Source organism: Amblyraja radiata, chromosome 1 (genome assembly GCF_010909765.2).
Source record: "Amblyraja radiata isolate CabotCenter1 chromosome 1, sAmbRad1.1.pri, whole genome shotgun sequence".
NCBI lineage: Eukaryota > Metazoa > Chordata > Chondrichthyes > Rajiformes > Rajidae > Amblyraja > Amblyraja radiata.
The window spans coordinates 140876291-140889853 of NC_045956.1; the positions used below are offsets into that span (position 1 = coordinate 140876291).

General features: G+C 42.7%; 2 protein-coding genes across 4 annotated transcripts in view; one reads left to right on the plus strand and one right to left on the minus strand.

Annotated features, from left to right (window-relative positions):
* The window catches only part of tln1 (talin 1), a 245220-nt gene that overhangs the window by 221518 nt on the left and 10139 nt on the right, over positions 1-13563 (minus strand). The gene's annotated exons all lie outside the window — the stretch shown is intronic.
* sra1 (steroid receptor RNA activator 1) overlaps positions 1-13563 on the plus strand; it is a 47816-nt gene that overhangs the window by 23188 nt on the left and 11065 nt on the right. The window contains 1 exon segment of the mRNA XM_033037652.1: positions 6476-6659. Within this exon segment, the coding sequence (XP_032893543.1) occupies positions 6476-6659 (184 nt within the window).

The following is a 13563-nucleotide window of genomic DNA, read 5'->3' on the forward strand; positions in this document are numbered from 1 at the left end:
TACATGGCCACATACAATTATTTATTAAAGTACAGGTGCACAACCTTTTATCCGGAGTTCTGGAAACCGAAAAACTCTGAAAACCGGCCATTTTTTCCAGGATGTCGTCTGCACACCAAAGCTCGCGTTTGGCACCAAACCCGAAACGACCCACGGTCAACCCAGGTCTGTACTACTGTAGCGGCTGCCTCCTCCCCGGGCAGACACTTAAACATCTGTAAATCATTGCTTAAATGTTGTCAGTTAGTTTGGAGGGCTTTTTGGAGGGCTTTTATGTGAAAAAGGGGGGGAGGGGGGGGGGGGGGGGGGGGGGGGGGAGGTGAAGGGGGAAACTTTAATTCTTAGTCCCCTACCTGGTCGGAGAGGCGGGGAGCGGCCAATGCCTTACCGGGTCGCCGTGCAGTAAGCTCCGGAGCGCTGTGGCCGCCAACTCCCAGCTGGGGCTGCGGGCGTCCGGCCGCGGGCGGCGCCGGTTGTAGCTCCGACCCCGGCAACTCTATCCCTGGCCAAAGATCTTATAGCAGCTCCTCTATAATCTTTGCCCCCGGCTGCGCGGCGCTTCAAATCCAGCGCGGCCCGCGGCCGGACGCCCGCAGCCCCAGCTCCGCTGTGGCCGCCGACATGTTGTGTGTCGGCGGCCACAGCGCTCCGGAGCTTACCGCACGGCGACCCGGTAAGGCATTGCCCGCTCCCCGCTGGTATCCCAGCGCTGCGACGCCTCCGACTCCCAACATCGCGGAGCTGGGGCCGCGGGCGGCGCTGGATTTGGAACGCCGCACAGCCAGGGGTAGAGTTTCCGGGGTCGGCGCTCCAACCGGCGCCGCCCGCGGCCGGACGGAGCCCCCAGCTCCGCGATGTTGGGAGTCGGCGGCCACAGCGCTCCGGAGCTTACTACATGGCGACCCGGTAAGGCATTGCCCGCTCCCCGCCTCTCCAACCAGGTAGGGGACTAAGAATTAAAGTTTCCCCCTTCACCCCCCACCCACCAACCACATAAAATCCCTCCAAACTAACTGACTAACATTTATGCAATGATTTACAATGATTCCCCGGTCTCCGGGGAGGAGGCAGCCGCTCCAGACTTTTCAAGCCGCCCGCGCTACCTACCTAATCTACGCTAAAAATCTTCCATTCGGAAATCCGAAAAATTCCGAAATCCGACAAGTGTCTGGTCCCAAGGCTTTCGGATAAAAGGTTGTGCACCTGTACTTCCTTAGTCAATTAAAACTTAGTAGCTTTGTCAAAATACCAGTAGGTTATTGGATTACTAGTTGCAACTAAAATATCAGAGTGTTCCATCTAAAATTATTTACAGTAGCTGAGACTTACTAGATCTCTATCATGGCCAACATCAGAATAAATCACACTCATACTGCAGAGATCGGTGCTCGGACCCTTGCTGGTTGTGATATACATTCATGATCTAGATGTGCATACAGAGGGCATGATTGGCATGTTCTCAGCTGACAAGAGCATTACTGTTGTTTTGGATAGCAAGGAGGGTCAGCTTCAGCTACAGACAGAGACTGATTCGGTTAGGGTTAGGAGATTTAGAGAAGATCTAAGGAAGTTGCAAACCAGAACGTACTTCCTAATTCATGTACTCTCATGGCATTAGTATTTTAATATGCATTTGAAATACCATGGCACAGAAGGCCGTACACCAAGTGCCGAATAATGGGATCAAGGACATGGACCGAAGGGCCGATTTGTACTGCATGACTAATTCTTGGGAATGTTGTCCCAGGAGGAGTATGATATTTGTTTGCTACCCTGCCAGTTTCGCAGCGGATCATCGGGACAGAGCTACCAGCCTTGGAGGGCATCTACCACACGCGGTGCCTCAGGAAGGCCCTCAGCATCCATAAGGACTCATCACACCCCTGCCACGGTCTGTTTCAACTACTTCCCTCCGGCAGACGTTACAAGGCCTTCTACGCCCGAACCTCTAGACTCAGGAACAGTTTTATCCCAAGAGCTATAGCGGCTCTGAACCGGCCCTAATGAGTGCCCCCCCACCCACCCCCTTTGGACAGTCTCCCTCAGATGGTCACGTCAATCAATTCAGCTTGTTTATTTATGTATTGTATTTATTTACCTTTCTTGTACATCAGTGGAGCTGCATACTAAATCTCGTTGCACTAACGTGCAATGACAATAAAAGATATATTATTATTATTATTATTAATAGATTCCTTGGACCCATTATGCCTCCTCTGTTTTGTAGTGCTGTTACGTGGTACATGTATAACTTGAAGATTAAATGCATTCACCCTCTAGCAGATCATTACTCCAAGTGCAGTTTTCCATTCTCCACCCCTCTAGTTCCTCTTTACCCCATTTCCTGGTCCTTTAATTTTAATCGCACAATATTTTCTCCGACAAAGTTGAGTGCAAAGATATTCAAACAATGAAGGCTCATTTCGCTGCATGGATGCTGCCCGGCATGCCGAGTTCCTCAAGGATTTTGTTTTGCTGTACGCACTTGTTGAGAAGACTTCATCAGGCAGTTTCTGGAAAATGAAATAGATTCTTGTGGCAATGGAAAGTGTTAAGTATTTTATTAATTCATAGTATTTTATGCTGCAAAAACTGCCACATTTGATTAACTATTCACACATTAAAACTTGGGTTTGCTGACACTTAAAGAGAAATGACTTGGAAAACCTTACCATGCCACAAGGCATTATATAAATGTAATCTGTTGATTGGAGAAAAACCAGAATGGACTAGGACAGATATCTTTCCCTAAAAAGGAAAATGAAATATGTGCGTTTCGTCTTCAACACCCAATGGTTTGAGGCACCTCAAGGCTTCAAAATAGAGTTCAAATTCTGACACTAACTTGATGGGAAATTGCATTTCCATTCTCCTAATTATTAGTCTAGGCCTCTGGACTATTTCCAGAGTTATAGCCACTTTACTAGGAGACGTTTCTTTACACTGAATTGTTAAAATGGTAGCCACTCAGGCTTTTAAGGAAAATTATACACATTTGATGCATACATAAGTCGGCGGCACGATTATCTTTAGATTATGCAAACGGTCAGAGGCTCTTTGACCCAATTTACCCATGCCAACCAAGATGCTCCATCTATGCTCGTCTTACATCCCTCTCTGCACCTTTCCTATCCATGTACGGTTTTGCAGATGCATTGCCACACTATGAATAAATTAGTACAATTCTTGACAGATTCAATCATCAAGCAGCACAGCTATATTTCTGAGCTTCCTAATACAAGATAAATACATTTCAAAACTATTCCAAAATTGATGTTTGAACTGGGTTTAACATCTAACTTCAACTTTCACATCCGGAGCTTGAAATTCACATCCTCACACTCTTGGTTCCAGTAATAAGCCAAATGCTTTGCAGTAAATTGTTGCAAATCACTTGCTGAAATAACATTTGGAAACTAAATCACAAAACCTTGTACAAATATTTGCAGGGTGACAAAAATCACAGTATCTTTGGAAAAAACCCCAATTTAAATCAGTAAATTCAGATGCAAATTCATGCAAATTGTGCACCAGATTAAATCCAGGATTTACGAAAATGAACACTATTTGAAAGCTCTGTGCAATATCCATGTAAATGGGATCATTTAGACACTATGTTTTCTACATAATCACAAATAACTTTTTAAATGGTGGACTTCTTCTGACATAGAAACTAACCATTGATCACCAATTTTGCTATAAATGATCATTGATGCAAGACCCACATTTCCTCATGCACTACCAAAATGCAACACTTCATAATTAGCTAGCATTTGTTAACTTCACCTGGACTTCTGAAACAACATGTGAATTAACCCACTTAACTCATCCTCCAGCTAAAATACCAGAGCAAATGAAGGGACCCTAATTTCATGCCAAGATATTTATTATAACTTTTACTTTTATTACCACAATTTAAAGCAGGCATAAATGCAGACCCTTAAAATAGGAATAGTATTAGGAAAAACATTAACATTTCTTCCTGAACAGCATTCAAGGGACAAATGCAGACGTGAGCTTCTGTAATACCACTGTCGTTCAATCTAATAGACTCCCCTAATATCCTAAAAAAAACATTTTATAATGTATTAAAGGCGAGTCATTTTTCCTTAGTAGCTATAACTGACAAATATGGAGGACTAAGGACAGGGAGTGAGGCTCCATTTTACCCTCATTAGAGCATAAATTCATTAATCTGAATATTTTGCCACCAAATCTCATTCACTTTGTCAGGAAAATGACGAATGGTAAACAAACACATTTGTGGAACATATTGAATAAATAATTATGTACACACAAAATGAGATTCCACAAAAAGCTTTGGCATGAAACAATATTATCTTTCTCCCTGAAGCATTGTTTGATAGAAAAAAATTGGAACGTGCTGCTCCATGTAAAAATGGACTACTTTAAAATTACAAAAACAGATTGCTGCAGCCAGGTTTAATGCGATATCTGAAGTGCATCATTCTTAGTAAATCACCACCATTACCACTTTATTGTGCTGACCTGATGGTGCAGTCAGGATTATATACTCAAATCGTATTGGCATCAAATGCACAAATTTCAGTTGGAAACATGTGCACCACCAAATGGTCCTAATAACGGCTAACACGAGTAACTTGTTGCACTATCCAGAAAGATCATGGCTGACTCTCTGTATATTTTACAGAATGTTAATGACTAACTAATGACTAATGCAGCACAGTGGCTCAGCGGCAGAGTTGCTGCCCAACAGCGCTTGCAGTGCCGGAGACCCGGGTTCGATCCTGACTACGGATGCTGTCTGTTCGGAGTTTGTACGTTCTCCCCATGACCACGTGGGTTTTCTCAGAGATATTCTGTTTCCTCCCACACTCCAAAGACGTACAGGTTTGTAGGTTAATTTGCTTCGTATAAATGTAAATTGTCCCTAGTGTGTGTAAGATAATGTTAATGCGCGGGGATTGCTGGTCGGTGCAGGCTTGATGGGCCAAAGGGCCTGCTTCCGCACTGTAAATCGAAACTAAACTAAACTTAGCTTCTTGATGCGGTGCAATTATCCCTTCGCATTTTTAGCAATTTAAGAACAATAATCCATTGGAAAATGGTATGCAAACAAAAATTCATCAGCTCTAATTTAATTAACTTAAAATTGTTCAGAATGATTTATCTTCAAAAAATCTCTTATAAGGCATCACAAGACGCTTTACAATCAATGTACTACATTTGAAGCATAGTCAATTTTGTAACGTAGAAAAAAGGGCAGCCAACCTGCACACAGTAAGCTCTCACAAACAGCAACAGTGGAGTGACAAATATTTTCCATAAAATTGGAAAGAATCCTTGAGAAATATTGCTGCATATCTGGTCCTACAAACCTGCTCCATCATTCAAAATCGTTATTAATCTCCATCTCAACACTTCGGTACCGTCGACAATAAACTAAACTATGAAATAAGACATTTTAGGAAAGAGTCTTGTGAGTCTTCACTGCACTCCCTCCAAAGCAATTATTCCTTTTGTTTTGGTAAGTTGACCAAAACCCTACATATTATTCCAGGCATAGTCTAAGGTCCCACATAATTGTAATAACGTGTCCACCTGCAATGTTAACAAGGACTCCACTTGAATAACATAAGATCATAAGTGATAGGAGTAGAATTAGGCCATTCAGCCCATCAAGTGACTGAATGTCCTCCTCCCATAATGTACCCTCTTTTGAAAAGCATATCAAATTAAAGTTTTTTTTAATTATAGTTTCAAATTCTACAATGAAGAGAAACAGAGGACAAGTACATTCCAAATTTAAAAAAAAGAACATTTTCACCCTACTTTTTAAAATAATGGCAGAAGTTCAGAAACTACATCAAGGTTTCCTCACACACTAAAAACGTTCTTGTAATCTTCTGATTTTGGAACTGTGAAACAGTGCTGGTGTTGTATATCAATGAAAAGCCTTATTATATTTAGTGAAAGTAGTGAGGAATAGCAGAGCACTCCTTGCCCAAGATATGCAAAATAGCTTAGTGCCAGAAAACACTATGGTTGGGAACTTTCATTGAGTCTGGGAAAGACAAAGAGTATGTTGTTGCAAAACTGACTTGCTTCCCATCAGGCACAGCAATGATATTTGCAATAAGAACCATTTTAATTCCAACTTTAATTGGTGTATACATAATTAATAGAGATAAAGGTAATTTTAGCCTATGACAAATTCAATGTTGCAAAAACTGACACCAAGTCTATCTACTCAAAAATTACCTAAAATTTAAGATTTCATAAATAGATTTATGCAGAGAATATTGTTAAAATGCATGAAAGTGCTTACACAAAAAAAAGTGTACAAACCTAATGGCTACAATTTCTTGCACAATACAAATTGTAATTTAATGTATTCAGTTTGAAAAGCAGTAGTAGTATCTTTTGAAGAATAAAGTGCTGCTACAATATTTTATCCAAATCTCTTGACATGTTTTAATGTTTTCATTTGTAGCATAAACTGCTCTACCATCAAATCACAGAGCACAAGTCTCACTCATCCAGAAAATCCAACTGTGAAATCCTACAATGTTAAACTGCTCACATTTTCTGCAGCAGGGAAAGCACTGCTCATGGAGTTTGTTAACCACAGCCACACAGACCCAGTGAAACAAGGCGAGCGCCTTGCTGTAGCAGTGGTAACGAGCTTTCGAGAGGTCATGCCTTTTTAGTTCCTGTGTAGTTATGTATGTTATGACACACTCCTCTGTGCATGCATTCTCAAGTCTCAAGCAGGCCCTCAGGTACTGGAGGCCCAGAGTTCTATGCAAAAAAGAAAATACAGAAAGTCTGGCTGAACATTACAAAAGCTCACTTCACTAAAGCGCCGCTGCATTGTGAGAAAGAACAACCGAGCTCTTAGAACCATTTTACGGCAAAAATATATTTTATTTAAACAAAAGTCTTCATATCACTCGTGTTAATGTTATCCCTGAGATTTCAGTAAATCATTATGTTGAGGACATAAAGGATCCTGTGTATCTACTCAAACACATAAAAGTGGTAAATTGAAGACTTACCCTCCCCAACTGCATCAAAGGCATACATTTGAGATGATACTAAGTGCTGTACTCTCGACGGAGATGGCAGGTCAAGGAGTAACATCTTACTGCACAAAAGAATATCAAGGCTGGAATCCCAGAGCAAAGCTGAGGAGCACCACGTTGTCAAAGGTCCCATCTCTCAGACAAGAAACTATGGCCCGTCTCCTCCCAGACGGGCATGGCACACAACATCATTTCTAACAGGGAGCTTTTTCTATTTTTTGGGAAATATTTCTCCCTCGCTCAACATTAAAGATTATCAATCATTATCACGCTGCTGTTCTTGAGAGCAGGCTGTGTGCAAGTTATCTACATTAACTTTAAGTGACTACACTTTGAAAGCATTTCATATATAATGAAGTTCTTTGGAAGTCCCAAATGTCTATGAAAATACAAGCATGCAATACCAATATAAAGTATTAAGTACAGGTATTCCTCCATTGAAAAGTGGATTACAATCCTGAAACTAGGTTCCTGAAGCAAAGGTCCACATCTCATTAATTTCAACATAAAAACTTGGATTCAATTTCATATCTCAAGATTTTAATCCAATAAAATCTAAATTCTTAAATATAAATTAATGTCGTTAATGTTGAAACCTTAAATTAAGATAATGAAATCAATGAATTTTTCTGGTACTCACCAAGGGAAACATGCATGATCCCAAGGGGTCTTGACAGAAAGGCCATCCTCTAGTGCCATAGAGTGATACAGAGTGGAAACAGGCCCTTCGGCCCAACTTGCCCACACCAGCCAACATGTCCCTGTTACACTAGTCCCACCTGCCTGCGTTTGGTCCTTATCCCTCCAAACTTGTCCTATCCATGTACCTGTCTAACTGTTTCTTAAATGTCAGGATAGTCCCAGCCTCAACTACCTCCTCTGGCAGCTTGTTCCATACACCCACCACCCTTTGTGTGAAAATGTTACCCCTCAGATTCTTATTAAATCTTTTCCCCTTCACCTTGAACCTATGTCCTCTGGCCCTCGATTCCCCAACTCTGGCAGAATCTTAAACTAGAAGTCTTTGAAGAGCTCACCCATTTAGGACCTACAAGGTGAAAATTTCTCCTAGAGTTGTAGGGCTTCAGACCTCAATAATTCAAAAGATCAGTGGAAGCAGCATCTTCAGAGGGGAGATGCATGTTTACTGAATGTAGGGCAGGATTGAATATGAAGGCAGCAATCGGATGAACTATGATCTTACTTCAGGCAAGGGACAACATTTAAAGGAGATGTCAAAGGTATCAAAGGTATTTTATTGGTCACATTCACATACACCTAGGTGTAGTGAAGTGAAATGCTTCTTGCCATTTTGCAGCACATAAAGAAGGAATACAGACATAACATTAATAAGAGTTTTAAACATAAAGAACATCCCCCCCCACAATGGTTCCCATTATGAGGGAAGGCACAAAGTCCAGTCCCCAACCCCAGTTCACCCATAGTCAGGCCCATTGAGGCCTCCACAGTTGCCTCTACGGGGGCCCGATGTTCCAGGCCGTTCTCGCCGGGTGATGTAGCTCCGGCGTCGGGAGAGTCCTCTCAGCGGCTTGGGAACCCTGGAATGGCCGCTTCCGTACTGGAGGCCGCGGCTTCCAAAGCCAACAAGGCCGCGCCGGTTGGAGCTCCACAACTGGCGATCTCATCTAGAGATCCCAGGCTCCCGGTGTAAAGTTTAGCGCCGCCGCCCGCAGCTGGTCGCTCCACAGTCCCGCAGCTCAGTGATGTTTTCCTCAGCAATCTTCAGCTCACCAGAGCTCCAGCGCGGCGACCCGGGCAAGGCATCGCCCGCTCCGCGATAGCGCTCCAGCGCTGTGCCGCCGCCGAAGCCGAGGTTCTGGGCGGTCCCCGACAGGAAATGCCGCTCCAGGCCCGCTGGTAGGCCACGAGGACGGGTCGAAGCTGCAGCCCGGAGAAAAGCTGCCTCTCCGACCAGGTAGGGACCCTGAAAGGTAGTTTCCCCCTTCCCTCCCCCCCCCCCCCCCACATAAAAAAGTCTAGACCTCCAAACAAAACACTAACACTAACTAAAATCAAAAATAAAAAGACAGACAGCTGCTGGCTGGGCAGCCGTGCACAGGACAGCGCCCCCTACAGCGCCCCCTACAGCGCTGGGTAAGATTTGCTTTTACACAGGTGGTGATGAGCAGATAAATCTTAGTTCTACCCAAGTTCACCAGACATCATCATACTCACATCCACCCAAAGATAGAGCTTTCCACTGACAAAGTACGTGTGTTGGCCACCACAAGATCTAGAAGCATGCATGGCATGCACTAGTGCTGGCCGTGGGAAGATCCAAATGAGTATTTGAGCAGCATCTTACGGAGGCAGATCAGATCCATGTATCCTCTGCCTTCACAGAACATAGTAAATCACAACACGGGAACAGGCCCTTCAGCCCATCGTGTCTGCACCTATCATGATGCCAGTTTAAACCAGTGTGGTTTGCCTGCACATACTCTGCATTCTTCTATTCTCTCCCTGTTCATGTGGTCATCTAAATGCCTCTCAAACATTGCATTCATTTCTGCTTCTATCATCTCCACTAGCTGCATATTTTCCATCATTTAGCAGTTGCTGTGAACAAATATTTGCCTTGCACATCTCCTCCCCCCTCTAAACCTCTGCCCTTTGGTATTTAATATTTCCATCCTGGGAAAAAAATTCTCTGCCCCATCCATTCCTCTTAAAATTTTAATTACTTTATCATGTCACTCCTCAGACTCCAATGAAAACATAATTAGGTTGTCCAATCTCTCTTTATAGCTAGTACACCCAGGCGACAACCTGGTAAATTACTTCTGCAATTGCTCCAAAGCCTTCACATCCTTCCTGTAGTGTTGCAACCAGAACTGCAGATAATACTCCAAATGTTTTGCCCAAATTAAAATCCATCTTCTATTTCTTCACCAAAATCTCCAACTGATCTATATTCTGCTGTATCCTTTGACAACCTTCCTTGCTATCCACAATTCCGCCAATGTTCATGTTACGGGTGCCACAGAGGTAGAGCGGCAGAGTTTCTGCCTTACAGCGCCAGAAACCCGGATTCAATCCTGACTATGGGTACTATCTATACGGAGTTTGTATGTTCTCCCCATGAGCGCCTGGGTTTCCTCCCACACTCGAAAGACAGGTGTGTAGGTTAATTAGACTGTAAATTGTAAAGTGCATTGCTAGTGCATGGGGATTGCTGGCCTGCATGGACTCACTGGGCCAAAGGGCCTGTTTCTGCGCTAAATCTCTGAACTAAACCTGTAAACTTAGAGATGCTGCTCGGTCATTCTAATGCCTAGAAAGGAACTGCAGATGCTGGAATATACTGAAGATAGACACAAAGTAGTGGAGTAACTCAAAGGGTCAGGCAGCATCTCTGTAGAAAAAGGATGGGAGACATTTTGGGTCAGTACCCTTCTTCAAATTGGACCCCCCTTGAGACTTCAGACCAGAGGACTTGGTTGTGGGCATTTCATTGTGGCTTTTTGAAAGGGCATGCAGCCCAGGGTTTAATGAAAGTTAAAATAGGTTGTACACAGACCTTGATTGTGCAAAGTGAAAGAGGTTGACCTGCATTTTTATTTTAATGGAGGTGGGGACAAATTTTTAACAGAGCACTGAACAACCAGCCTCCAAGTGACCCTGGGCTACATGGTGTTAATAGTGTGCATTCTATCTGGGCCAGATATCCAGCTTGTGCTGCAAATGCCAGCTTGCTACTTTAACAGAACTGCACATATTTGGATGGATGGGTTGGTAATTCATAAATGTTAAAGAACAGAGGTGCCAATACATTTCCTTTGGGCCGCCCATTTGTCCATTTGGAATTTTGGAAAAACCTTAATCACATGAATTGGAAGATTGAAACCAGACTATGGAGCATAATCCCAACATTATCAAAACTAAATATACTTCAACGTCAAATTTTTTTTTTTTTTAAACATTTGTATACAACAGGCATCTGAAATGAGAAAAAGTCATTGTATTTCAAGGTTAAGGTCAGTTTATTGTCACATGTATAATTTACGTTACAGTGACATTTGAGTTACCATTTTTGCAACTCATTTGTTACTGTTTATCCATATTAATCCAGCATCTGAACATCTGTTTTTCACATTTCAACACTTACTTATATCACAACCTTTAAGCAAGAAAGCCTTCCATGACATTTCTCAGAAGCATTGTCAAGCAATATTTAAATAGTCAAAGAGTTGACACCGTGTTAAGATGACACACAGGCACATAGCCCAAATCTGGGGTGGGAAGATTGCAACCTTCACGTGGTCCGCCCCGTTTCGACAAATGCAATCAACCTGGCGTGCACAATCAAATAAGGTCAAAGAGAACAAGTTGTCCTACAACTTTAGGCTGTGCAAGCCATACGCAAGAAGACCAAATCTTGGTAAAAAAAATGTTGAGGCATTTTTAAAACGAGAAGAGGGCATGAGGATGCACAGAATTTTAGCATTTTTGTAGCTGAAGGCAGAGCAATTCAATACAAGGTTTCATAAGATCATAAGTGATAGGGTAGAATTAGGCCATTCGGCCCATCAAGTCCACCATTCAATCATGGCTGATCTCTCCCTCTTAACCCCATTCTCCTGCCTTCTCCCCATAACCTCTGACACCCGTACCAATCAAGGTTTTGTCATTTCTTCCTGTAGTTCAGTCTCTGAGAGTTTTAAAGCCAAAGAAATGCCAGTTGCATAAAGCAGGCAATATCAGATTGCAATACAATAATACCCAGTTAATTATTTTTTATTGCTTTTGCGCGGATGCTAAATATTGACTAGCACACCAGCAATAAATCCTGTACTTTCATTTTATGCATCATCTAAATATTGACACAGGAAAAAGGCAACTCATCATCCACATGCATCAGGCTAAATATTGACAAGGACACAGGGAATAAATCTCATGTTCCCATTTTATGAATCATCCAAGAGTGGTGCAACATTCCCTCAATGCCTCAGCAGTGACTGGCTAAAATTGTATTCTCAAGTATCAGAAGTAGAATTCAAAACCACAGCACCCCCAAATCAGTGCCAAGGTTGCTACCAACTGAGCTATAGCCCACAGATTTTGAAGAGTGCAGATAACACATAATCATACTGTTGGTCAGACAGTAGAGATGGTAAGGAGTGGGGACTGGGCCATGGAGTACTCCAAACGGATAATACAATGTATCACTGAATTAATAGCCAGCATGCATGAACATAGGCTAGCAAACTGATGAATGGGGCAAGAGACAGAGTTATGGATGAGCTCAAGTTCATGTAAAAGTTGAAATAACACCAGACATCCAGAAAACCGTGGTCAGCTTAGTGCCGCCATGAGGACATTTAAAAAGTCTAAAGATAGCAAAGATTGGATGCAGATTTCAGCAGATGGGGCGGTCACGGTGGCGCAGCGGTAGAAGTGCGGCCTTACAGCGAATGCAGCGCCAGAGACCCGGGTTCGATCCCGACTACGGGTGCTGTCTGTACAAAGTTCGTACGTTCTCCCCGTGACCTGCGTGGGTTTTCTCCGAGATCTTCGGTTTCCTCCCACATTCCAAAGACGTACAGGTTTGTAGGTTAATTGGCTTAGTAAATGTAAACATTGTCCCTAGTGGGTGTGGGATAGTGTTAATGTGCGGGGATCACTGGTCGGCACAGACCCGGTGGGCCGAAGGGCCTGTTTCCGCGCTGTGTATCTCTAAACTAAAGATGGGCTGAGCAGGCACTGATTCAGGGACTTGAGTTGGACAAAAATGGTCATGTACAATCACAACTTCCCTCTAGCCCTGTTTACAAGACCTTTTAAACTCTGCAAATGTCAACGATTCTAAATACAGGATTCTAAAGAGAATCAAACGACATCACAGAGGTCTTAATCACATTGTTACTGATGTTTGTGGAATCTTCAACAAGATGTAATCTATTATTGTGAAACTGGCTTCTTGTAGGTAACTCCAACTTGCTGTGCACTCTGTGGAGAGTAACACCATATGCATCAGCATAAGCCCCACTGCCCAATATCACCCTCAAAATATTGCAATTATGTTCCTCACTGTTGGCACTGCTCTTTTAAATTATGACAAGCTAAGGAATGTCTCATGACACTCTAATCAAGGAGCAAGTTCATTACCTAGCCAAAGTAACAATGTATATTTCTGAGACCAGTTGCAGTTGCCTGGAGAAACAGTATTCTCTTTCTCTGTAAACAAGTAAACTCAAATCTGCATTGAAAGATAAAGCCTTCCCTGTACCCAAGATGCAATCAAAGGGACACTAGGTCAAAATAGACAATAGCTTAGTAGTACAAGAAACTGCTCTTCCGCCACTGATTGTCAAGAGTTCTGACTTCAACTAATACATTGAAATGGCTCCTTAGAAATAATGCACGTTATTCTTCTTGGGCTTCCTAATCTCATGCTTGCCTTAGCAAATAATATTCACGATTGTCAGAACTCAATATATTATTCCTTAGATTTTACCACTTTATGTAATTTACA